This window comes from Podarcis vaucheri (assembly GCF_965113315.1).
Source record: "Podarcis vaucheri genome assembly, chromosome: 4".
Lineage (NCBI taxonomy): Eukaryota > Metazoa > Chordata > Lepidosauria > Squamata > Lacertidae > Podarcis > Podarcis vaucheri.
The window spans coordinates 75158072-75185213 of record NC_138762.1 but is presented as its reverse complement, the minus strand read 5'-3'; the positions used below and the strand labels follow the sequence as shown (position 1 = coordinate 75185213).

The 27142-nt window shown below is 44.0% G+C and overlaps 1 protein-coding gene across 3 annotated transcripts; it reads left to right on the top strand.

Annotated features, from left to right (window-relative positions):
• The first annotated feature begins 116 nt into the window (after positions 1-116).
• On the top strand, positions 117-19533 carry LOC309530907 (regucalcin-like). Of its 3 annotated transcripts, XM_082220162.1 has the most exons (8): positions 117-221; positions 1154-1424; positions 6001-6169; positions 7443-7625; positions 13480-13695; positions 14626-14763; positions 15652-15806; positions 18780-19533. In XM_082220162.1, the coding sequence occupies exons 3-8, from the start codon at positions 6007-6009 to the stop codon at positions 18828-18830; spliced, it is 906 nt and encodes a 301-aa protein (XP_082076288.1). In that variant the 5' UTR covers positions 117-221; positions 1154-1424; positions 6001-6006; the 3' UTR covers positions 18831-19533. The 3 variants fall into 3 exon arrangements, with proteins under 3 accessions (XP_082076288.1, XP_082076290.1, XP_082076289.1); XM_082220164.1 differs by lacking the exons at positions 117-221; positions 1154-1424 and adding an exon at positions 3135-3153; XM_082220163.1 differs by lacking the exons at positions 117-221; positions 1154-1424 and adding an exon at positions 5536-5686.
• Positions 19534-27142: the final 7609 nt, after the last annotated feature.

Genomic DNA, 27142 nt, shown 5'->3' with positions numbered 1-27142 from the left:
CAGCAGGAATATGGAAGTCCATTCCTGAAGGACTTAGGAGCCTTTGGGTGCTGACAAACACTGCACCTCGTTTTTCCTGTCTTGCATATTGAATACGATCTGCTGTTATCACCCACACAAACCAAACTGGATTGCAGGCAGGCAGGCAGTGGACCAGTCGGCTGTAGTCGACTCCCATGCAGGCACCCTGAAAATAAATTGACTTGGATCCTAGGAACCTGGTGAGTGTTATCACTATTGAATTAGATTTGCCCTCAAAAAGGAAAGACAAATTTGCACTCTCTAGTATGCTGCATGATTTGATTTTAGGAAGTGGGTATGTGTGGGTTGCCATATTTCAAGAAGGAAAAATCCGGACACCAAAGTTGTTGAGCACTTCCTTGTTCTGTTTGCAAAAACCCAGACATGTTTCCGATTTAAAACAAATCCCCCCGGATGGTCATGTTGTGCTTGGAATCCTGGACATGTCCAGGACAAAATAGACAAATGTCAACCCTTTGTGGGTGTGTATCACTAATATCACTTCTAAAAAGTGATGCTGCTTTAGTTAATTAGTATAAGAGTACCCTCCATTTCTTTAACGGATGTATGCAGTGGTCAGTCACTACAAAAAAATGAGAAATTGGCTATCATTTGCAAGCCATTGATCTGGTGTATGGTAGTCACACAACATTATTAATTTATTATTTTATTTATTGCATCCATGTCCCACCTTTACTCCAAGGAGTTCAAGGAGGTGTACATGGTTCTCTGCTTCCTCATTTAATTCCCACAACAGCCCTATGAGGTAAGTTAGGCTAAGAGGCAGCGGCTGACGCAAGGTCACACCCAGTGAACTTCATGTCCAAGTATGGATTTGAACCCAGGTCTCCCAGGCCTAGTCAAACACTCTAACCACTACACTACACTGACTGTCTCATTTAGAAAGAATAAACAAACATAATGAGGCCTCTAAATTCCATGCAGAAGTCCATCTTGGGAGAGGATAGCCTTTTAGTAGTGAAAGAGAATTATTGAATTGTCTAATAATTCAGCTTTGGTGCTCAGACCATGTTCTCAGTGATCTTCACAGCTGCCTTAATAAGGTCTATCAATTGTTGTTCTTGACCATCTCAAATTGTTTTCATTCGATTTTTCATTCTGCATTACTCAGGTGGAAAAACAGCTACCACCCATCCCCACGCTTTCTCATTAGAAGATCATTGGACTTTGCAGTTGTGATCTGTTTCGTATGGCTTGAAAAGGATTGGGCAAGAACACAACAGCTTTCTTGGGAGGAGCAGCTACAACGCCCTACAACTATTTTTCTCTTCCCTTTGGGCTGGGAACCTGGAGTCACATAAGAGTATATTAGTTCATGCACAACCCAAAAAATTAGTCAGGTCGTCCTCAGTTGAGAAAGTGGCTGCTTTGAACGCTGCACGGTAAGATCAGTATTACTTTCTGATTAGCTTTCTTAATTGAGATTGTAACTGTGTTAGGGGTAAACTGTAATTTCCAGCATACATTGGAGGAAATTGTGTGCTATAAAAGCACAGCTTGGGTGAGAGTATTCTACTGGATATTTTTACTTACCTGGGAGGAAGGTGGTCAAAGCCATTTGCAAAGGTGCAAATGATCTGAAATAAATCAGACAGAATAAATAATAATTTGGAGCAAATATTAGAGCTGGAAATGTGAATTTCAGCTATCTACAGGCTGTATTGTTTGTTTATTTTGCAACACTTATATACCTCTTGATTTTAATAAAACCTCAAAGTGGTATATACTATGGTCCTTCTGTATGTATGAACTCCCTGCAGAACAATATTACTGCCTTAGTTCATAATTCAGCAGATGGGAACAGAGTTATAGGATTAGAATCTAAGAAAATTACGGGTAATTAAGAGCCAATGGGTACTGCACAGGATGCGGCACTTAGGAAACCAGGAGGAACTGAAGAAGCCTATTGTACACATGTGTAAATGTTCAGTTACTAATTTCCAAACAGAATTTAATCATTACACAAAATGTGTAATGTCATTACACAAGGCTGTCAGTATAGCGTTGGTGGTGGTGTGTACATGAGAGTAGAGGACAAGTTCTTGGTAAAATGTGATGGTAGAAAAAGATAACCTGTCACCACACAGCAATGATATAACTCAAGAGCTTTCCAGACTGTGTGTTGCGGCACATTCGTGTGTCGGCTGCAGTGTGTAGGTGTGTCATGCGAATGCTCCCTGCACTCCTCCCAGGGTTAGTTTAACCTCTGGTTTGCTAGAAAAACCGAATTACTGTGTTCCAAAATGATGCATGTCTAAAATGTGTGTCACCAACATGAAAAGTTGGGAAAGCTCTGATAGAACTACTTCTGTCCCTCTGTGCTGTTGCTTGCCCACTTCTCTTACCTGCTTGTATAAATGAGATTCCAGGAGCGCTATTAAGCAAGTGCATAAAGGGACTGTGCCAACAGGATCATGGTGGGAATGGGTTGGGGGATATTTGTTTGTTTATTCTATTTCATAACATTTATACACCGCTTGATTGAAAAAAAAACAAACCCAAAGTGGTTTAAAAAGATAACACATGCAAAAGTTAAAATACTAAAGCAGATTTAAATTATCTCAATTTTCTAAGCATCTGGGTAGGCTTGTCTAAACAGGAATGTTTTTAGCAGGCTCCAGGGGGAGAAGAGTACAGTGAAGGTGCCTGCTTAATCTCAATAGGCAGAGAGTTCCAGAGGGTATACGCTGCCACAGTAAATGATGAAGTTCTTACATGTATGGAATGGGTATTGTGTGACATCTTTGGAAGTGCTTGTTCCGCTGGTCAAAGCGATTGAGTGGGCACATGGTTGTATTTTCTTCCATTGCATCATGAGTTTTAAAAGAGGCACATCCAGGTTTCAGGATTGCAACCCTGAGTACTCGACACATTTAAAAGTTTCTTCCTGAGGGGTCCAGATTGCCACCAGAGTTATGTGGGTCTCTCTGTGTGTGTCTGAATGCCTGGTGAGAAATCAATTCGAATAGTTGACCTTTACATGTCACAATAAACCATGGTTTACTATGAATAAGCCAGTCTTGTCTACTTTGCTCTTCCCTGCTGGCATGTCAGAGAAACAAACCACATATGCAAAAATGGCGAAACTTAAAGGAAGAATAAGAAATCAAGGTAACAAACTTTTTATAAACGAATGGAAATGGTTTCTTGAATATTTACAGATAAATAGCAAACAGATAAAAACATTAGCAGGATTATTGTAATAACCTGCAGTTTCATGAGAGTATATATTTAAAGTAGATAATTAAATGAGCAAATTAAATGAATTTGGATATGCAGAAGATGTTAAAAAATAAATTTAAGGAACTGCAGAAAGAGGGTGAAGGAAGTCAAACTTTGAAATGTTAAATTGATTGTAAAACTAATTAAATGTATAAACTTGAAAAGTATAAGTAGAAACTGGGCATCATGGTTTGTTTCACTCTGTAGCTAAGGTGTGAAGCTGAGGCTCATTAATTGTGCTTTGTTTGAGCAGAACAAACCCCAAGCCTCTATTTGGACATAATTTGGATCATAGTTTGTTATGTGTTAGTGGGAAGGAACTGCAAGCAGTTTTGGCACATTTACAGTAACCCATCAACCATGGTTTACCATGACATACCAACTGGGCTAACTGTGAATGCTTAGTGATCTCCTTGAGGCCTTCACCTCCCTTCTGAAGCCCACCTCAGCCAATGTTTCCCTTCAGGAAAATGTTATTCACTTGGGGACTGCTCAGCTGTATCCCATGGCTGGCATTATGGAACAGGCTATTGTGAAAAGCCTCTGGAGTTATGCCATGCCTCTGGATTCATGTGACTGCTGACTCACTCTAAAACGCTATCAGCAGACTTCCAAGCGCAGATAAGATCAGCTGTTGCATCTTTTTAATTATATTTTAAGTTGATTTGAGTAGGCTGGCCATTTAAAAAAATTCATGTATCTATAGTAAACTTGGGAGTGCAGGTGTCAGAACACAATGAGTCAGTTTAAGGAGCTGCTTCGATTTAAGCAGGGGTTGAGCAAGAACACGGTCATGTGCTGAACATTGTTTTTGGGTTTCCTTCATAGCTCGATACCTTAATTCACTGCTTCTTGCCTTTCCTGTTGCCTGAAAGGCACTAAGAGGTTCTCGAAGAATATATTGGCATTCTCTTTTCCAAGCCAAGGCCATCAACAGGCATTGAGAAAAGCAACGTTATTCTGCACATGGGTAATTGCTAATCCCCGGCTACTATTCTACATTGAGGTACTAGGGTACCTTCATCCCCACCAGTTCTTGCCTAACTGAAGGGAGATAAAAAAAGAAAGCAGAATGTGGCAGACAGGTGTCTGTGATGAAATCCCTGTTTGCTGATTTGGCATGGAAATTACCATTTCACAAGGACTTTTGCATGGGCATGGGTTGAAAATAAGGTGCTCAAAAGCACACAGTGCAAAAATGAAAATAAAAAATTAGGACACAGGTGGGCTAGGAGCAGCCAAGTCAAGCCCTGACCACCTCCCTCCACTGCCAGTGGATCAGCCATCAAGTGGCCAGGGGTGGGAATAGTAATATTCCCATCCCATGTTGCAAAGTAGCTTAGGGATAGCAGTTGGTTTTGGGGCTGCATCAGGAATGATGTTGGAAGCTTCCGGGGCTCCTGAACCACCCAAGATAGCTGTTCCCATGTTGTTAATCTCCACACCTGCCCCAGCATATCCTATGTAACTTTATTGTCCACCTCATGGCGAAACAGCTGGGCAATGACTATGTCTATGTGAATTTATGTGTGTGTGTGTGTGTGTGTGAGAGAGAGAGAGAGAGAGAGAGAGAATGTGAGTGTTTGTGAGGTGAAAGGGTGTGCCAGGGAGGACGGAGGGAATTTTTAATGCCATTTTTAATTTTTTAATACCATTTAATTTTTTAATACCATTTTTAATATTTTTTAAAAAAATATAATATCTGGAATCTCTATAAAATAAATAACAGCATATCTTATTTGAAAAACCCCTCATTTGTTTATCAGTTTTAGCATTTTTTCATTCTATTTAATTTAAGCTTTTCATAACAAAACATTTGTTAGCGTCATTGACAAAGATCATTCTCATAACTCACTAGTGTTGTAACCAAAGCACGACCACCTCCATCTTTGTTATAACTGAAGCAAGACTAACACCATCTTGTTGCAGGCTGACACCATAATCATGTACCCTCTTTGTAATCATGCTGAAATGCAAGCTTAAAACGGGGAAAGAGAAAGTGCAAGACACAAGGGGTGTGTAAAGGAAAGTTTTAAGAGCGTGCAAGGGCATGAGCTTTAAAACATGGGTATAAACAGGAAAATGCCTAGCTAACTGAGGTTGGAAACATCCGTCTTTGTGGTTAAGCTGGGAGTAAGGCTTTATCATTGGGTGTCTTGCATGTCTAATCTGTATGAATATAAAATGTCTGTGCCCCCACTTTGGGCAAAAGATTCCTGCATTGCAGGGGATTAAATTAAATGATCCTCATGGTCCCTTCCAACTCTACAGTTCTATGATTTTATGAAAAGCTGTATGTAAACAGAGATCAGGGTTCAACCTCTGTCCGCCTTCTTTGATCGCTTGCTGCAACCTTTCCTGTTTGAGCAAGAAATAAAACTGCCTTTAGCGGAGAATTCTTGGGTGACACTCGTCATTGCTGGTAAGTGCTTTAAATCAGCATAATACCCTATTTCATTTCGAAATGAATATCTAAATTAGTTTGATTACTTTTAGGATTAGTTTTTAATCGTGTACAGAAACAAGAAAGGGAGAGGCAAACCACAGTGTTTAAATATATTATATATTCATATATATGAGAGAGAATATCTTTCCCTAAAAGAATTCTGGGCACTGTAGTTTACCGCTTGCAAAGTTACAATTCCCAGCAACGGTTAACGAACTAGAGTGCCCAGAATTCTCTGAGGGCAAGAATGTGCTTTATAGTATGTACGCGGTCTGTTTTCTTTGCCACAGATCATCATGTCTTCTATTAAAATCGAGACTGTTGTGAAGCAGAAGAACAGGATGGGGGAGTGCCCTACGTGGGAAGAAAGGGAGAATGCCCTTGTATACGTAGACATCAATTCACAGAAAGTTTGCCGCTGGAACTCAGTCACCAACGAAGTTCAGTGTGTCTCTGTGGGTAAGGAAATAGCGTTTTTCATTTTATTTTGTGGAATTGTTTTGGCCTGGAAGAAAACTCCTGAGGCATGACTTTCTCAGCCAAGGATTGTGAGAGCGAGGCAGTTGCAGGCCCCCTTCAGACCCCTGTTGTTTTGCGATCTTTCCTCAGTGTTACCACATTATTGCCCTCTGAAGGGGCACTCTTGTACTGTAGCACAACAGAAGTAGGACAACACCCCCCCGCAAAAAAACCCCATTTGGATGGCGGAATAGATTTCATCGGAGAGATAGAAAAGGGGTTAAGTAGTCTTGCTTTGGCCTTGTGCTATAAGCTGGAAAGCCCTGGAGTGGGGGTGGGGTAACGCAGCCTCTTTATTTTGCATTGTGCTCATGATGATATTGGGACAATTATATGTGATCGTGCTCTCAATACCGTGTGTGCCTGCAAATGTTTTGGGTAGGCAGCCTACCACTTTGTTTCCAGTCAGTGCACATCTTGTAGTAGTAATAATAATAATAATAATAATAATAATAATGATAATAATTTATTATTTATACCCCCGCCCATCTGCCTGGGTTTCCCCAGCCACTCTGGGCGGCTCCCAACAGAATATTAAAAACACAATCAAACATCAAACATTAAAAACTTCCCTAAACAGGGCTGCCTTCAGATGTCTTCTAAAAGTCAAATGGTGGTTTATTTCCTTGACATCTGATGGGAGGGTGTTCCACAGGGCGGGTGCCACTACCGAGAAGGCCCTCTGCCTGGTTCCCTGTAACCTCACTTCTCGCAATGAGGGAACCGCCAGAAGGCCCTCGGCGCTGGATCTCAGTGTCCGGGCTGAACGATGGGGGTGGAGACGCTCCTTCAGGTATACAGGACCGAGGCCGTTTAGACCTTTAAAGTTTAGCACCAACACTTTGAGTTGTGCTCAGAAGTGTAACTTCCTCAAGTCCCGTTGCGCAACAGTACAAGAATGCCCCTGCAAATAGCAATAATGCAATAACACAGAGGAAGCATAACAACTACTGGAGTGGTATGATATATGAATGGTGCAGTACAAATCCATCACTAATGCAGAGTTACTGCGACCATGACATGGAGTTTATTGCTCCATTGTCTCCAATCACATGCTGCAGGGATGGGAGTTGTGGCCCAAAGCTTCTGGAGAGGCCCACAGTGACTATTCCCCAAACAGTCTTCATTTCTGCATGGGAGCACTTCTTCATCAAGGGTGCTCAATGTATTTTGCCCTGGTTTGTAAACTTGTCCGTTCTTTCCCTGCCTGCAGACGCTCGTGTTGGCTCAGTAGCCCTTCGCAAGTGTGGTGGCTACGTGATCGCTTTAGGAAGAAAGTTTGCTTTCTTGAACTGGGAAGATCAAGTAGTCACTGATATTTCTGAAGTGGAACAGGATAAACCAAACAACCGATTCAATGATGGAAAAGTAGACCCAAGGGGTTCTTTTTATGCAGGTATATATTTGATCTGAATCCAATTGTATGCTGAGCTCAGTTTAGATAGCCCTAATGAGTTGGAATGTGTCTAAAAATTCATGAAACTGATTAATCTATATTGAGGGATATATATATATATATATATATATATATATATATATATGCAGGTTTTGGTGTCTTCGGGTGTCTTCCCGTGTAAGAGTCGGGGTGTCTGTGCGACGTTTCGACGAGGTCTCACTCGTCATCTTCAGGCTGGTGCTTTCGGCTTCTTGTTACTGAAACAGAGCAGAGTCTGGTGTTTGAGTTCCTATAAATACTGTTGAGGGGTGTGGTGTATAGCCTCCAACGTTCTGGGCAAAGAGGAAGTTCCTAGATTAGTGTGCCTTTTCTTCTTTTGTTCCTTAATTACTTGAGGGATATCTTGGGTGATTTCATGAGTGATATTCAGAATATCACTGGGTGGGTCATTAAGTGTAGATTAGTTGCTAAAGCTTTCGTGTCTTGACCTCTTGAGCTTGTGAAGAGTTTTTCTGAGAAGATGGCTGTGCTGCATTTAGTTGTGCTCTGGCTTGGCTTCGTGTATAGGGGCGAGCTATGGTTTTGTGCCTTGTGCCAGCCAGATCTGTGTAGGGATTGCAGGGGGGTGCAGCATCCGGAAGTGCCACTATAGTTTGGCTACTGGATGGAGTCTGTAATATGTCTGTGGAGAGGGTCTGGGTTTGGGTCTGGTGTGGTTGATTGGTGACGGTGTTCTGTGTGCCTCTGGTTCTGGTGTCGGTTTTTGTGGGGAGGGCTAATTTCCAGATGTCTGGCAGGCGGGACGTGTCGTCACGCTTGTTCATGTTGTGAGGGTGTTTCTCTATCTCGATGGCTTCCATGATTATTCTCTTGTGGTGATGTTCCATGTTAAAGAGCAATTTGGAATCTGCAAAATTAATTTCATGTCCTGTTTCTTTCATGTGTTGGAAAAGAGAGGAAGTTTTTTCTTCTTTTTTGACGGCATTCTTGTGTTCTGCGATACGTGCATTTATTCGTCTGTTTGTTTGTCCAATGTACGTGGCTGGGCAGACTTTGCAGGGTATTTCATAGACCCCTTGGTTTTCCAGCTGGATTTTGTCTTTTGGGTTTCTGAGGATATTGGCTATTTTTTGGTTGGTGCAGAAGGCTGTTTTGATATTGTGTTTATGGAGGATTTTGCTGATTTTGTCTGTAGTGCCCTTGATATAAGGAAGGAGGGCCATGCCATTGTTTTCTTCTGTGTCTTGGTTTTTGGGGGGTGTTTCTTTTTGGATTAGCTTCGTAACCCTGTTTTTCTGGTATCCATTGGCGATTAACACATTTGAGAGATTCTGTAACTCAGTTGTCAAGTGGTCTTTGTCAGCCAGGCGTTTGGTTCTGGAGATGAGAGTCTTGGCTACGGAGTTTATTTGTGCAGGGTGGTGGTGTGATTGTGCATGTAAGTAGCGGTTGGTGTGTGTTTTTTTCCGGTAGATAGTGTGTCCTAGGGAGCCATCAGGTTTTTTGTAGATTAGGACGTCAAGAAAGGGGAGTTGGTTGTTGTCTTCTATTTCCATAGTGAATTGTATTTTGGGGTGTAGGCTGTTGAGATGTGTGAGGAAGCTATCTAGTTTTTCTTTCCCGTGTGGCCAAATTACAAAGGTGTCGTCAACATATCTGAGCCAAAGTTTGGGTTTGTGTTCTGACTTGTCTAAAGCATTGGTTTCAAAGTGTTCCATGTACAAATTTGCGATGACCGGTGAGAGGGGTGATCCCATAGGTGCTCCTTCTATCTGTTTGTATCTTTGTCCATTGTGGATGAAGTACGTGTTGGTTAGGCAGTGGTTGGTCAGGTCCAGGATGTATTTGGGGGGGTTGTATTTGTTTTGAATGGCTGTCAAGGCTTCATTAATGGGCACTTGAGTGAAGAGAGATACAACATCGAAGCTCACAAGTAGGTCATCGGGATGTAGGTATTGTTTCTTTATTGTTTCTATGAACTGGAAGGAGTTAGTAACGTGTGAAGCGATGGATTCTGCATAGGGCTGAAGTTGCTTAGCGAGAAATTTAGCGAGATTTTGTAGAGGTGAGCCTATGGAGCTGACTATTGGTCTGAGTGGTGTTCCTTCTTTGTGTATCTTGGGGAGACCGTAGAGTTTGGGGCATCTGGATGATTTTTCTCTGGGGATGATTCTTAGCTGGATTTCTTCACTGATAGGAGAGGCTTTTATTTTGGATTTGGTGGTTTTTTCCAGATAGGTGGTGGGATCTGTTTTTATAGGTTGGTAGGTAGGGTCTTGGAGTAGATTTGATAGTTTTGCTTGGTAGTCCGATGTGTTCATCACAACAGTGGCGTTGCCTTTGTCTGCTGGGAGAATGATTATGTTGTTGTCTTTCCTCAGGTTGGTGAGTGCTTTCTGTTCTTCTTTGTGTAAATTGCTTCTGGGTGGTTTGCTGGAGCAGAGGATGTTGGTGACTTCAAGTCTGATTTTATTGGCTTCATCTGGGTCGATTTTGGTCAGGCTAGCTTCGACTCCGCATATGATGTTTTCCGTGGGGATGCGTCTCGGGGCGACTGCAAAGTTGAAACCTTTGGAGAGTACTTTGGTTTCAGTTGGGGTGAGGATCCTGTTTGATATGTTATGTACTGTTTGTTTCATGGGTTGTTGTGGAGGGTGGCTGGGCTTCTGGCGTTTCTCTAGTTTGTAGAGTTTGTTGGTGTGTCTGTCTGTCTTATGTGAGGTCTCAGTTTCAGCTCTCCAGACGGCTAGTTGTTTGCATTTGTCCCAGAGTGCAGGGTGGATTTTGTTACATAGTTTGAGGTGAAGAGTGAGCAGATCTTTGTTGGTTTGGTTTAGTAGGTATCTTTTCTTATGTATTTCGTTTCTGATTAGGGATAGTTCAGTTCGTTTCAGGATCCTTTCGGTAGCTGGGGTTTTAGAGTGGAATTTAAGTTGGAAGCATGTGGGAGTTAAGTTGTTGTCTCGGCAGTTGCGTAGGAACAGGAGATCACATAAGATGGTGGCTCTTCGGATTTCTAGTTTCTCGTAGGTTCTTGTCAGCTGGAAGGTTTCCTCCCCGTAGAGGTGAGATATTTGCTTTCGTAGATTTTCACGGGTACAGGAATGCAGGTTTTGGTGTCTTCGGGTGTCTTCCCGTGTAAGAGTCGGGGTGTCTGTGCGACGTTCCTAGATTAGTGCCTTTTCTTCTTTTGTTCCTTAATTACTTGAGGGATATCTTGGGTGATTTCATGAGTGATATTCAGAATATCACTGGGTGGGTCATTAAGTGTAGATTAGTTGCTAAAGCTTTCGTGTCTTGACCTCTTGAGCTTGTGAAGAGTTTTTCTGAGAAGATGGCTGTGCTGCATTTAGTTGTGCTCTGGCTTGGCTTCGTGTATAGGGGCGAGCTATGGTTTTGTGCCTTGTGCCAGCCAGATCTGTGTAGGGATTGCAGGGGGGTGCAGCATCCGGAGGTGCCACTATAGTTTGGCTACTGGATGGAGTCTGTAATATGTCTGTGGAGAGGGTCTGGGTTTGGGTCTGGTGTGGTTGATTGGTGACGGCGTTCTGTGTGCCTCTGGTTCTGGTGTCGGTTTTTGTGGGGAGGGCTAATTTCCAGATGTCTGGCAGGCGGGACGTGTCGTCACGCTTGTTCATGTTGTGAGGGTGTTTCTCTATCTCGATGGCTTCCATGATTATTCTCTTGTGGTGATGTTCCATGTTAAAGAGCAATTTGGAATCTGCAAAATTAATTTCATGTCCTGTTTCTTTCATGTGTTGGAAAAGAGAGGAAGTTTTTTCTTCTTTTTTGACGGCATTCTTGTGTTCTGCGATACGTGCATTTATTCGTCTGTTTGTTTGTCCAATGTACGTGGCTGGGCAGACTTTGCAGGGTATTTCATAGACCCCTTGGTTTTCCAGCTGGATTTTGTCTTTTGGGTTTCTGAGGATATTGGCTATTTTTTGGTTGGTGCAGAAGGCTGTTTTGATATTGTGTTTATGGAGGATTTTGCTGATTTTGTCTGTAGTGCCCTTGATATAAGGAAGGAGGGCCATGCCATTGTTTTCTTCTGTGTCTTGGTTTTTGGGGGGTGTTTCTTTTTGGATTAGCTTCGTAACCCTGTTTTTCTGGTATCCATTGGCGATTAACACATTTGAGAGATTCTGTAACTCAGTTGTCAAGTGGTCTTTGTCAGCCAGGCGTTTGGTTCTGGAGATGAGAGTCTTGGCTACGGAGTTTATTTGTGCAGGGTGGTGGTGTGATTGTGCATGTAAGTAGCGGTTGGTGTGTGTTTTTTTCCGGTAGATAGTGTGTCCTAGGGAGCCATCAGGTTTTTTGTAGATTAGGACGTCAAGAAAGGGGAGTTGGTTGTTGTCTTCTATTTCCATAGTGAATTGTATTTTGGGGTGTAGGCTGTTGAGATGTGTGAGGAAGCTATCTAGTTTTTCTTTCCCGTGTGGCCAAATTACAAAGGTGTCGTCAACATATCTGAGCCAAAGTTTGGGTTTGTGTTCTGACTTGTCTAAAGCATTGGTTTCAAAGTGTTCCATGTACAAATTTGCGATGACCGGTGAGAGGGGTGATCCCATAGGTGCTCCTTCTATCTGTTTGTATCTTTGTCCATTGTGGATGAAGTACGTGTTGGTTAGGCAGTGGTTGGTCAGGTCCAGGATGTATTTGGGGGGGTTGTATTTGTTTTGAATGGCTGTCAAGGCTTCATTAATGGGCACTTGAGTGAAGAGAGATACAACATCGAAGCTCACAAGTAGGTCATCGGGATGTAGGTATTGTTTCTTTATTGTTTCTATGAACTGGAAGGAGTTAGTAACGTGTGAAGCGATGGATTCTGCATAGGGCTGAAGTTGCTTAGCGAGAAATTTAGCGAGATTTTGTAGAGGTGAGCCTATGGAGCTGACTATTGGTCTGAGTGGTGTTCCTTCTTTGTGTATCTTGGGGAGACCGTAGAGTTTGGGGCATCTGGATGATTTTTCTCTGGGGATGATTCTTAGCTGGATTTCTTCACTGATAGGAGAGGCTTTTATTTTGGATTTGGTGGTTTTTTCCAGATAGGTGGTGGGATCTGTTTTTATAGGTTGGTAGGTAGGGTCTTGGAGTAGATTTGATAGTTTTGCTTGGTAGTCCGATGTGTTCATCACAACAGTGGCGTTGCCTTTGTCTGCTGGGAGAATGATTATGTTGTTGTCTTTCCTCAGGTTGGTGAGTGCTTTCTGTTCTTCTTTGTGTAAATTGCTTCTGGGTGGTTTGCTGGAGCAGAGGATGTTGGTGACTTCAAGTCTGATTTTATTCAAGTCTGATTTTAATAGGAACAGAGCAGAGTCTGGTGTTTGAGTTCCTCTTTGCCCAGAACGTTGGAGGCTATACACCACACCCCTCAACAGTATTTATAGGAACTCAAACACCAGACTCTGCTCTGTTCCAGTAACAAGAAGCCGAAAGCACCAGCCTGAAGATGACGAGTGAGACCTCGTCGAAACGTCGCACAGACACCCCGACTCTTACACGGGAAGACACCCGAAGACACCAAAACCTGCATTCCTGTACCCGTGAAAATCTACGAAAGCAAATATATATATATATATATATATATATATATATATATATATATGGCTGCAAGCTTCAACGCACTTGAGTGAGTCCCATCGTACACAATGGGACTTACGCCTGAGCAAACGTAGGATTGCACTCTTCCTCACTAAAGGCTGCTAGGAAAGCTAGGAGATCACTAGACAGGTGGTGTTGTGGGACTAGTCAAGTGATTGCCCTTTGGGTGGGATCAGTGCTATTTGTGCATTTTAAAGAGGCCCTTCAGTAGAGAATTACCTGACCTGTGCCTCTGCTGACCACCCCCTAGGTACCATGGCCGAAGAGACAGCACCTGGAGTCAGAGCAAGGCAGCAGGGGGCTCTTTATACTCTTTTCCCTGATTGTGGTGTCGTGAAGCAGTTAGAGAAGGTGGACATCTCCAATGGGCTGGATTGGTCACTTGATCACAGGACCTTCTTTTACATCGATAGCCTGGCCTATGCCGTGCAAGCCTTCGACTATGACATGCGAACAGGAATGATTGGTAACATTCTTCTTCAAACTGTTTATTGCAACAGCTAAAGAAATACTTGGTAGTAGATTGGTAGGCAACCCTATCCTTTGGGGTAGCCAATGTGAAGCCTTGCAGATATTGTTGGACTACAACTCCCATCATCCCTGACGATTGGCTATGCTGGTTGGCGTCCAAACTCTGGAGGAGGGTGCCACGTTAGTCACCCCTATTACAGACTGTTCCTTTTCTTTCCATTATATGCCATATTGTCACATATGGCATTTTTCTTTACTTAATAACAGAAAACAACTATATATTGAACAGACAGGTGTTTATTTCTCATAAACACACACATCTGTTTTTGGCCCTGGGAAGCAACAGTAAAGTGCTAAGGATGTGTTAGTGTCTTAAAATCCAACTCAGCATGAAAATCAAATTTTTTGGCATTTGATTCTCGTCTCAACTTGTTCCTATCTGCAGCAGACGGAAATATGACACGCTCTCAGCTTTAAGCAAATGAGAGATGTGATTTGGTTAAAACCAAAACATTTTTGTTGTTGTTGTTCACTGATATTTTGTCATATTTAATGATGTCTCACTCCTTTTGTGCACGCCCTATTTTGTTTTCGTGTGCCATCATTTTAAAGTTTTTATTATGCCTTAGGGCCCTCAAAATATGGAAGTGGCTGAGGGCTCTCTGGACCTCTGAAACAGAATGTCCCTGATCATTGAACATGCCGTTCAAGGCTGGGAGCAGGACCACAGGCATTCAAAGACTTGGCCAGTACTCACTGTGAAATTGAGTGTGCGCGCATGCACACACCCCAAGCAAGGTCCATAACTTTTTTTTTTTGCAATTTGCATTGTTTCTAAAATGTGGAAAATTTGAAAAGCACAACAGACAGTACAGTCTGCATAAAAATAAGCACTTGAATGCTGATTGCCTTATTCTTTATGCAGATTGTTGCAGTTGCAGGCCTGTGTACAAGCTGGAGAAAGAGGAGGCGATGCCTGATGGGATGTGCATCGATAGAGAAGGGAAGCTCTGGGTGGCCTGTATTGATGGTGGACGAGTGATCCGCATCGACCCTGAAGCAGGTAAACGATTAATGAGGACTCTGCATTTTTGATCCCCAAAGGGGGGGGGGGAGGTAGAGATAGAAGAGATCACAAATGGAGCGCTTTTATTTGACTAACTCCAGTTTAGTGACCTCTTTAAATATTTACAGGCATCATTAAATGTCTGGAAATACTTGTCTGGATTAAACGCAAGGGAGATTCTCTGCCGTTTTGGGGTCATTAGTTCACCTTCTGCTGGAGTGAACTAAGACGAGTCTACAGACTATGAGAGGCAAATATATGTGTGTTTTTTAAAGGATGTCACCCAACAGTGAGCCCTAACAAATGGCCAATACCTGTCACCCGCACATAAAAAACTATTTCATACCAGTGCACAGGGCTTTCAAAAACATAGTTGTGTCTCCTGTATGTTCACCCTTTTAACATGTATGCTGTATGTCCATGCTAAAGCATAATGAGTGAATTGCTCCTGAGTTATACATTCTTTGGTTTATCAAGAGATAATTGGATATCACAATATTACTGATATCACAATATTACTGCAAAGCAGCTAAAATGAGTGCTATTTGGGCTAACCATGTGGCTGTCCCTTTTAAACCTCAGGACCCTATGCTAATTATTTGAATGTTTGATATATGCCTCAGAATACCAGCCATGCATGTGTGTTTTGTTTGTTTGTGTGTTTTCCAATCACTGTCAGTGAGGGAAGGGATTTTAGGGTTCCAGTAAAAATCAGAGCTCCTTGACCCATTTTTTAATGAAATAAAAGATGGATATATACCTGCATGTTACACATTTAGCATAATGAGGAAGTAGGTGATCGGCATTGAGTAACAATTGACTTGTTATGTCCCCCCCCCACCCCATACTTTTCTTTTGGTTGTCCTTTCAACTACTTTCACGCAGGAAAAAGAATTCAGACTGTCAAGATGCCTGCTTCCAGGATCACATCTTGTTGCTTTGGAGGGAAAGACTATTCAGAAATGTATGTCACTTCGGCCTACGATGGACTGGATAGTGATGCATTAGCCAAGGAACCCCAGGCCGGGGAAATTTTCAAGGTAAACAATTTGAGCTTTGTAAAATAAACCAAGCGTAACATTCACTCAGCAGAATGCAAATAATGTAAAATTAGTTTGTAAAATTGCAGAAAGGTGGGTGTTGAAATCTCCTTCTCCTGGCCCAGCAGAGTTTATGATAGTCAACATGGTGTGGCTTGAATTTTTAAAATTTCTTAGGCATTTGTGTTGACAGTTCACTCAGAAGGAATCAGGACTCTGTCCTTTTTTCTGTGGTCTGTCTAATTTTCTGTTGTTGTGCACAGTTGCCTTCCTGTCTCCAGGAATATCTAGCGTCCTAGATGAGCTTCTAATAGCCACTTTGTCTGGGCTCCAGACTCCAGACTGCTCACTGCTTCTAAGACACGTACGTGTGTGTGCGTGTGCGCGCGCATGCACACTAACAAGGCTTTGGCAGTTCACCTGTACCTAGCCTGAGGCCTAGGTGAACCCAATGGAGCAGCTGACAGTCTAGCAGTTTGCCATTGTTATGAGAATTACCGTATTTTTCGCCCCATAAGACGCACTTTTTCCCCTCCAAAAATGAAGGGGAAATCTGGGTGCGTCTTATGGGGCGAATGCAGGCTTTCGCTGAAGCTTGAAGAGCGAGAGGGGTCGGTGCGCACGGACCCCTCTCGCTCTCCAGGCTTCAGGAAGATATCCGCAGCCTAGGCAGCCCTGTGGGAGGTCCCACAGGGATGCCTAGGCTGCGGATAGCAGCCTGCTTCTCAGAGCGTCGGGCGCCCTGAAAGCAGAGCGCCTGACGCTTCGGGAACAATTCCGCAGCCCAGGCAGCCCCGTGGGAGGTCCCACAGGGATGCCTAGGCTGCGGATAGCAGCCTGCTTCTCAGAGCGTCGGGCGCCCTGAAAGCAGAGCGCCTGACGCTTCGGGAACAATTCCGCAGCCCAGGCAGCCCCGTGGGAGGTCCCACAGGGATGCCTAGGCTGCAGATAGCAGCCTGCTTCTCGGAGCGTCGGGCGCCCTGAAAGCAGAGCGCCTGACGCTTCGGGAACAATTCCGCAGCCCAGGCAGCCCCGTGGGAGGTCCCACAGCGATGCCTAGGCTGCGGATAGCAGCCTGCTTCTCGGAGCGTCGGGCGCCCTGAAAGCAGAGCGCCTGACGCTTCGGGAACAATTCCGCAGCCCAGGCAGCCCCGTGGGAGGTCCCACAGGGATGCCTAGGCTGCGGATAGCAGCCTGCTTCTCGGAGCGTCGGGCGCCCTGAAAGCAGAGCGCCTGACGCTTCGGGAACAATTCCGCAGCCCAGGCAGCCCCGTGGGAGGTCCTACAGGGATGCCTAGGCTGCGGATAGCAGCCTGCTTCTCGGAGCGTCGGGCGCCCTGAAAGCAGAGCGCCTGACGCTTCGGGAACAATTCCGCAGCCCAGGCAGCCCTGTGGGAGGTCCCACAGGGCTGCCTAGGCTGCGGATAGCAGCCTGCTTCTCGGAGCGTCGGGCGCCCTGAAAGCAGAGCGCCTGACGCTTCGGGAACAATTCCGCAGCCCAGGCAGCCCTGTGGGAGGACCCGCAGGGATGTCTAGGCTGTTCCTTGAGCCACTTGCCGGGGCTTTATGGGACCAGCGCAGCTCTGCCCGGCCACCGGGAGCCGGGGGAGAAGCTCCGCCACGCTCCCGGTGGCCCTGCAGAGCTGCCTGCGGTCCTGGGACCAGCGCAGCTCTGCGCCGCCATCCCGAGCGGGGCGCTAAGTCCCGCCCCGCTCGGGATGGCGGCACAGAGCTGCCTGCCGTCGCGGGACTGGTGCACTTCTCCCCATCCAGCCCCACAAGCTCGGGGGACAGCGGGGAGGCAGAGCGTGCCTTCCCACTGTTCCCCGACCTGGTTCTTCCAGCCCCGCACCTGGGGGGGGGAAATAATTTTTTTTTCTTTATTTCCCCCCAAAAAAACTAGGTGCGTCTTATGGGCCGGAGCGTCTTATGGGGCGCAAAATACGGTATAAGGTCTAAGATGTTGATAAATGTACCAGGCAGACAGACAAACAAACAAACAAACAAACAAACAAACAAACAAACAAGCCACATGTCTAAAACAGTACACGAAAACAGTCCTGAAACCATATTGACTCTCCCAAATTAACCTCAAATATTTCTCTAAGAAGGAAGGAATTGGAAAAAGCTTTCTAATTGTCTTTGGACTTCAGGGGCTTACACCTCCCTTTTCTAATACAGTCTGGCAAGTATCTGTTAAACTGAGCACACTATCAATATGCATACGAGATTCAGGAAGTGAGTATTTACCACCACAAAAGAATGGCCAGACTGCCCAGAAAATGTAATGAGTGACCATTATCAGGTATCTGGCAGACAGAATTTCTGCTGTAGACCGCCTCCTCTGCTGTTGACCACCTCCTTCTGTGATGTATGTATGATGTTTCAGTGGGGTGGCATTGAGCTACAGGTCTATATAAGGGCTTGCACACCGTTGTTCTGGGTTCCTCCCTCCCTCCTGCATGGGTGTGTGTGTTGAGTACCCCGTTGCAACAGTTTAATAAAGATCAGGCTTACTAGCTGCTTTGCTTCTCAATATTCTCTGGATGGCCTCTGTTATTTCTTCCTACCAATAGGGAACATACTTAAGGACTCTGTATGGGCTCTTGGGTACCCCATAAAGGAAAAAGGAGCAGGTTTTTTTCCCTTATAACACCTTGACTTTCCTATTTCCTAAGAACCTCCTGCTCTAAGCAGTGACTGGTGATTCATATCTGCCTGCCAAATGTGGCACGGATGGATAGGCCAAGCTACGGATCAGTGCATGCAGTGACAGATCAGATGATGAAACCATGTCCTGGTGATGGACTACTCCCCAGCCCCCTCTCCCACCAGCCTGCACAAACACACACACAAACTATCTCTTTAACTCCCAGTTTAGAAAGTTTGGGATGTAGCCTGCAGTGTCACTTACAGCACCCCCTCTAAGTGCCTTAGCTAGCAATCTGTGACTTACTTCTTGTTCTCTGGCAGATAACAGGACTGGGTGTGAAAGGCATCCCACAGAACTACTTCACTGGTTAAATATTCATATGTGCTCGATATTCAACCCAGCCAGAAGCCATGGTGGACAACAAGAGAAACATGAATTTCAAACCTGTATGCTTATCTGAAGGCTACCTATATATCCTTTATGTACTGTAATGTTCCATAACTGGTTTTTTTCCCCTTCTCCATATGTTTATGTTTTTTTTGTTTCCCCCCCAAATAGGACAAATGGCAGCTTAGGACTGTATATGAATGTTAGGATTTTCAGTGGTTCCCCATCAAGCAAGGATCAACTTCCTCTATTAATTCTTTGTACAAGCAGAGAACAGTTTGTAGCGTCTGCTTGCCAAAAGGTCACATTCGCTTTCCAGTAGCAATTTGCATTTTAATTCCCTTGATTAATTTCATTAGAATTCTTAAGAGTAAAATTGGCCTCTGCAGACAGACCTATGTTAATACGAAAGAAAATTATTCTGAAAACTGTACAAGTCGATCCTGTTAACCTGCTCTGGAAAGGAGGGAGGCGTTTCTGTTTCCTTACAACCAACATTTTGATTAAAAGTTATTGAGTGAATTAAATTACAGTGCATGGAAATGAATAACTATAGAAATGAACAAGGGTTTTGTCAGAAAGAGCAAGGGCTGTAATATAGCTTGTAATTAAAAGGATTTGCATTTTAAACATGATTTGACAGTTCAGCTGTTATTCCAATAAACTCATGTAAATGTCAAGAATAAACTAGTATTAATTGGCTGGAAACTGGGCAGGCCTGTGAAAAGTAGGTGGCAGATATAGGAGACAGTCTCATCACAGGTGAAAGGCAAACGGGCATGATACATCATGAGACATGGAGTGTGTGTCAGTAAACGAGGGGAATTAAGACTAAGAGAGCTGAGCGGGGGTGCTCGTATAATCTCACTGTATACAAGTTGTACAAGTGACAATAAAGTATTTCAATTAGTTATAATTTCCTTTAAAATTAAAAAGCAGCTGGTGTTTCCTGCTTCTCATCTCAGAGAATTTTCAACTGTACGTTCTTTGCCCTCAATTAGATTTAGGGACAGCACCTGTCTGCTCATAGCAGCAGAGCTCTGGAGAAAACATCACAAGGATGCAAAACTTGATTCTGCTACGTTTTCCTTGCTTACAAGTAATGTAAAGAACTCTGTCACATTTTCTTTCCAGTGGATTTCCCCCCTCCTGCAACTTGCATGTGTGGTTTTCATTTAAGCTGTTATGAAGTTATTATGAAGAACGTTTTGGAATATTGGAGTGGGGTGAATATCTTCCAGCGTTGGTGAAATTATTTACACACACACACACACACACACACACACACACACACACATATATATATATACACTGTCACCTAAGTGGGGTTCAATGCTACTGAGATATACTTGTGAGAAAATGGATTTTTCCAGCTCAGCTTTTTCCCTTAGCAATAAACAGCCTTGTATTAAAACTTCCCCCTGAAGCATGGTAGCAAGATTGGTACCATATAAGGTATCATCTACCTGGTGCTGTTTTAGGCCTGCAGGGTGATAAGAGACTGCAATATGAAATTTCTGATCAAGGAGGATCATATGAGGACATGAATTTGGCTGCAAATTTTTTAATTAAAAAAATCACACCCACTGTGTGTTAATTGGTTCACCACTGCTAGGATATCAGTGTTAACGACTACCATTTTGTGCATGACCACTGCTGATTATATACTGCAATTATTGCTGGCTCTTGATCTCTGCATTTCATTTTCCTCTGACCTCACTGTTTACAATCTATCCCCCAAACCGTGTGCATATATAGACCTGCAACCAGGGGCATACCTAGGGTGCAGGCCCAGGCGTTGTGGGTGCAAAAATTGTGCCTCTCCCACTCTTGCTCTAAGTGGCTAGGAGCCTGTCTGTGTGCTCCCTGGGCTACTCCAGGGCTGCTTGGGCCAGTTGGGCAAGGCACACAGGCTCCTCTGCCTTGGCAGCAGAATCCGGTTGCCATCGTGGGCCATCGCAACAGCTTTTTGGGGCTCCCTCCCAGTTGGTGCTATTAGAAGTGTGGGTGAGTTTCTGGTCCATGTTGTCTCCTGGTTTTGGAGGCGCCGATTCAGCTCCTCACAATGGAGCCTGGGTATACCTGTGCCTGCAACTCAGAGCAACACTGAAATGGACTGTAGTCTTAAGGTGCCCAAGACTCTTTGTTGTTTTTGCTGCAACAGATGAAGACAGCTACCCTTCTGGAAAGCATTTATTTTTTTTGTCACAGATGGAACTATGGCACCAGGTCCTTCATGAATATCACAAATAATCTTGTAGAGTCATCCAAGGTCAGCTTTGATGCAGAGCTCTGTGGCATAATATCAGCCTGGCAGAAACTCAATCGCTTTCTCCCTCCATGCTGGATAAACGTTGAAGAAAGTTGTGAGGTCACTCAAGTTCGTGCGTGTCTGAAAGTCACAAGATGTTAACTGCGTGTCTGTGCTTTAGTAGTTGCTCTCCATTTTCCCCAGTGGAAAATGCCACTAGAATATATTTCAGCAGTTATCCAGGCAAAGAATGGCAGCTTTGTTTTCTTTTATTTTTTAAGCAAGTATCTAAAAGGCAGGAACCATGAAGCTTTGGCCTTCTGGGTGTTGTTACAACAGGTAGTAGACAACTGTCGTGGACTGCTGGTGCTCACCTGACTATCCTCCAACTGAGTCACTGCTGCACACCTGACCCCACTTACCTGGGAGTAAGCCCCATTGACTTCAATAGGACTTATTTCTGAGTAATCAGGATTAGGACTGCACTGTAAGTCACCTTGGCCACTAGCAGCACAAAGTAATTGCCTTACACAGAAGGCAAGCGCTCTTGACAATTTCATGTGTACAATGTCTTGTCAGTTTATTTCTTTTTCCAAAAGAGAGCGAGAGCGATAACTATGCGTCACAGTGATAATGCACACATCCGGCCTTCTTAACCAATCCACGGATGGGCCAAAGATCTTAAAGGTTTATCAGGAGAAGACAATGGAGGCAGCCATGGAAAGGACCGCAAAAGTTTGCAGTTTAAATGGTTGGGTTGTGGAACAGGGGCAGAGGAAGGGGGTGTGGTGGGGGTGGTCTGCCCTGGGTGTCACCACTGAGGGGGGTGAAAAAATGCCGGGTGGCACTTATTGCGGGGCCTGCAGCACGCCCGACCCACGCGTCTCTTCTGCGAGGGGCACGGTGGCTTGGGCACCCGCAGGCTCTACTCTGCCCCAAACGGTCCAACCACCGCCTCCCCCTCAGCTGTAGGGCGGCTGAGTGGGAGGAAGCAGGCAGATTCCTCGAAGGCCCCATGGAGCATCCTTTCCCGGCTCGCCCTGCCCCTGGCCGTAGGGCACATGCGCCACCCCAGGCGCCCAATTGGCTTGCTCTGCCACTGGTGTGGAAGGAAACAAAGGGCGACGATGCATTTGAGACATAATAGTTTTGTTCTACAGGGGATACACAAGTGGCAGGGGTGCCCTGGGAATGCAGATTGGCAATGATGGTACAAGATACAAGTTTTGGAAAAAGAAATAAGTGAAAAATCAATCTGATAGTGCTGTTCTCTTTTCTCCAGAGCCAGAACGTGGTGAAACAGCTGTCAGGGAAATGATTTGTAATGAGGAAATGGTTATGAGAGAAAGGATTATGCAGTTATTCTCCCTAACCATTCCCCAATATATCCTCCTGTGACTGTTTTTCTTTATGCAGCAGCAACAGGAGGGGGGAGATTGTTATGTGCTTCTGTTGCACAGGGTCTAATCTGGTTCCCTAGTTATCAGGTCTCACACACACAAAAACCCAGTCCCTTTCAAGACGTGAGCGCCCTCATGTGGCTTTCAGTCCAGCTACTGGCAGTAATGGCAAAGGTTGAGATCTACCGAGTTCTGATAAACTTCAAATTAAACTGGTTTTATTCAAAACAGTTCTGTTGTCTATTGGAGACTAAAAAGCAGTCTTCCGTGTTAATATAAAATGCTTTTCTCAAAGGGACAGATTACTTTCCTAACGCCAGGGATTTTTAAAAAAAGTTTTATTTTTATTAAAAGAGAAAACTTCTCTATACATTTAAAAAAATATTTATGCCATTAAGTCTATCTGACCAGAATTACTTACATCTCTTAGGAAACACTTAACCAATGGCTCATTATTTGCAAACAAGATGAATGGATCTGCACAAAAGACTCTCAAGTTATCTTCCTCACTATTGGCAAGAATTAGTTTCGTTAATTTGTCAATGGAAACTCTTTGTTTATACCCTGCTTCTAATGGAATTAAAGGGTGTGTTTGAAATATTAGTATCTTTATAACTCACCTGACATGTTCTTATGTATCAGATACCTTTTGAAACTAAAAATTTAGGCAAAGCATCCTCTTGAAATAAATGCACAAAATATAGATGAATGCCTTAAGAATGAACAAAGGGTTGAAGCACCTTTATATGTGTATACTGTCTCTTATGAGTTAAATATTTTAAAGCTCTATTCAGTAATAAGGTATGCAATATTTGCTACATCATGCCTGATAAAACATTTGAGTTTGCATATTAAGGTAAACCAAATTGTGGATTACCAGGACCATGTAAACGTGGAGTCCTGGAAAGAAATTCCACTAAACACAGCCTGACTTGGGTTTGAACCACATACAGGAGTAGCAAATTCTTAGTAAGCTGTACTAAAAGTTAGCAAGGTACAGAACTTGTATTTATTTCATTCTGTGATATCAATAGTCTTTGGCTGGTAGATAAACCAACATGTTCAATGAAAATTTCAGGTACAAACACATAAGTGTGTGTGTGTGTGTGTGTGTGTGTGTGTGTGTAAGACAACTTTTAGAATCAGAATTGTAGAATTGGAAGGGACCCCAGGGGTCATCTAGTCCAACCTCCTGCAATTTAGGAATCTCAACAAAAGCATCCATGACAGATGGCCATCCAATCTCTACTTTAAAACCTCCAAGGAAGGAGAGCCCACCACCTTCTGAGGAAGTCTGCAGCTCTTACTGGCAGAACGTTCTTGCTGATACTCTGTCAGAATCCCCTTTCCTGTAATTTGAAGTCATTGGTTTAAGTCCTACCCTCTGGAGCAAGAGAACACATGCTTGTTCCGTCTTCCATATGACAGCCCTTGAGAAATTTGAAGATGGCTATCGTATCTCCTCTCAGTCTCCTCTTTTCCAGGCTAAATTCCCTCAACTATTCCTCATAAGGCTAGTTTCCAGAACCTTTATCATTTTGGTTGCCCTCCTCTGCACACATTCCCTCTTATTAATATCTTTCTTAAATTGTGGTGCCCAGAACTGGATCGTACTGGACAGTACTCCAGGTATGATCTGACCAAGGCAGAATAGAGTGGTACTATGACTTCCCTTGGTCAAGACACTACTGCTGATGCAGCTTAGAATAGCATTAGGGTTCTTTTGCTGTTGTATCACACAATTGACTCATATACTACTGGCAAGCCAAGTGCCCCCCATCTTATGTTTGTATCACTGGTTCTTCCTGCCTAAGTGTAGAAACTCGCATTTGTCCCAATTCATTCTGTTAGTTTTGGCCCAGTTCTCCAACCTGTTAAGGTCATATTGAATCCCAGTCCTGTCTTGTATGTCATTAGCTACCCCTCTGTTTGCTGTCATCTGCAAATTTGATGAGCATCCCCTCAATTCCTTCATCTGAGTCGTCTTAGGAGATGCTGTGGCAGTGCTGTGACATGCTTATTTGGATGACTCGCAGGTAAGGACACCATAGCCAATTGTCTTAATCAGTAACCACCAGCTAGTAGCTTCCGCATTAGTTTCCTGCCATTCCTGTTATTTAATAGCTTCCTATAGCCCTGAGGCTTAAAACTGATGTCAGTCCGGAAACCCTAAGTTGACTGAGGAAGCCAGGAATGAACAACAAGACTTAAGTCACTTCTTAGAAACCGCTCTTCACAGTAACCTGCTCTTAAGGACCAGTTATTGAATTACATGAATTACTTTGGGCACCTCATGAGAAGAGAAGACTCCCTGGAAAAGACCCTGATGTTGGGAAAGATGGAGGGCACAAGGAGAAGGGGACTACAGAGGACAAGATGGTTGGATAGTGTTCTCAAAGCTACCAACATAAGTTTGACCAAACTGTGGGAGGCAGTGGAAGACAGGAGTGCCTGGCGTGCTCTGGTCCATGGGATCACAAAGAGTCAGACAGGACTAAACAAGTAAACAACAACAATAAACAAACTAGTGTGATTCTCAGCGTGGCTAATCTGAATTTTTTAGCACCAATCTTTTTCAACAGCCATTAATGAAAGCCGGCATCATGAGCCTTGTCCTAAAATCATGAGAATCCTGGTTTTCATTTAGACATAGGCTGTGATTCAGCTGCTGATCCAAGCCACCAGGTGCCAAGGTGTAGGTTGGCATGCTCTACTGGTGAGTAAATCTGTTCACGTTATCAGATCAAGGAGAGCCCCAGATACCACATTCTGGATTCCAGGGGGGTCGGCTTTTGCCTTTTGTCGCATCCCCAACAAACATCTGGTCTTCTAAAGGTTGCCGAGATGGGAATGTGGCACACAGGTTGAAACAGACTTTCCACCCCTGCTCTTCTTGAGCTGGAGCTTCTGTAGCACCTTTCGTAGGAATTTCAGTAGATTCCAGTGCTTTTTTTTTTAGGCTGCAGCTATGGGTTCTTTTTTATTGTGCTCGCAATGCTGTGAGGGTGGTCATACACAACACTGCTTTCAGTACTGTCTGTCACTACAAAAAAATTGGGGTGTTCACATTGCTTCGTAGGAATATTAGAAGAGCCTGCTGGATTACAATGATGACGACGACTTATTAAATTTGTATACAGTGGTACCTCAGGTTACATACGCTTCAGGTTACAGACTCCGCTAACCCAGAAATAGTGCTTCAGGTTAAGAACTTTGCTTCAGGATGAGAACAGAAATCGTGCTCTGGCGGCGCGGCAGAGCAGGAGGCCCCATTAGCTAAAGTGGTGCTTCAGGTTAAGAACAGTTTCAGGTTAAGAACAGACCTCCGGAACAAATTAAGTACTTAACCTGAGGTACCACTGTACTGTCCTAAACTTGCAGGTCTCAGGAAGGTTCACAAATAAAAACACAATATAAAACCATAAAATGCATAATGAAAACAAAAGCAAGAACAACCCAATAATCCCCAACACATTTTAAAAGGACATTGGATCAGGCCAGTAGCCCATCGGCCCAGTATCCTAGACTTACAGTGGGCAACCAGATACCTGTGGGAAACCTGCAAGCAGGACCTGAGTATAACAATATTCTGTCGGCCTGCAATTCCCAGGAAACGACATTCAGATGCATATTGCCTCTGACAGTGGGGGTAGAACGTAGCCACTGTGGCCAGTAACCATGCGATAGCCTTATGCTTAATTTCCAGCCAGCTGTTATGCCACAACGTCCTGCTGAAACCCTGTAACCAAAACCCTGATTTTATTTCCGCCCCACTTCGGTTGCCATGCAGATGGCAATAACGTGGCAGCGTTGGGCAAAGTGTCACAGAACAACAACAACAACAACCCCCCCCCCCAGTATCTGACAAATCCACTAATGCTGTGTGAAGAACATGCTGAAGAACATACAGTGGTGCCTCGCAAGACGAAAAGAATTCGTTCCGCGAGTCTTTTCGTCTTGTGATGTTTTTCGTTTTGCGAAGCACGGTCCGTCGCAACTGCGCCTCTTCAGCCGGCTTTAAGAAAAAAGCGCAAGACATTTTCGTCTTGCGAAGCAAGCCCATAGGGAAATTCGTCTAGCGAAGCAACGCAAAACCGAAAAACCCTTTCGTCTAGCGAGTTTTTCGTCTTGCGAGGCTTTCGTCTTGCGGGGCACCACTGTACACAGAAGGGATCCCAAGGTTTCAGAGGGTCATCTAGTCCAACCCCCTGCAATGCAGGAATCTCAACAGGACGCGGTTCCCCCATCCAGTCTGAAACCACACCAGATGCTGCTTTGCTTTGCAAAGGTGCTAGCAGTTTTATCACCTTCCGTGCCCTAAGAACCTTTATATATATATAATTTATATATACACGTCCCTTGTGCAGAGTACCCTACACGGGAGTAGCCAGGATTTATGTTGGGGGGGAGAGGACTTTTGTGGAAGGGCAGAACCGATTTTGCATCTTAATAACTGTTGATATTTACTATTGTACTGTGTATTTTGGGTCTATGGACCGCAATGAAGCTCTCTCTCTCTCTGTGTGTGTGTGTGTGTGTGTGTGAGAGAGAGAGAGAGCTATCAGCGACTCCATTGGTCAGTTGGTTATTTTTATTTACTGTATTTGCTTGATTAAAAATCAGTACAAATCTGAGGTTCTGCCTC

What these genes read in the sequence shown, in the direction of transcription:
- LOC309530907 (XM_082220162.1), top strand. Translation starts at nt 6,007, where the DNA reads ATGTCTTCTATTAAAATCGAGACTGTTGTGAAGCAGAAGAACAGGATG. An exon ending in AGTTCAGTGTGTCTCTGTGG is followed by an intron (nt 6,170 to 7,442) that starts GTAAGGAAATAG and finishes CCCTGCCTGCAG; the next exon opens with ACGCTCGTGTTGGCTCAGTA. An exon ending in AGGCCGGGGAAATTTTCAAG is followed by an intron (nt 15,807 to 18,779) that starts GTAAACAATTTG and finishes GTTCTCTGGCAG; the next exon opens with ATAACAGGACTGGGTGTGAA.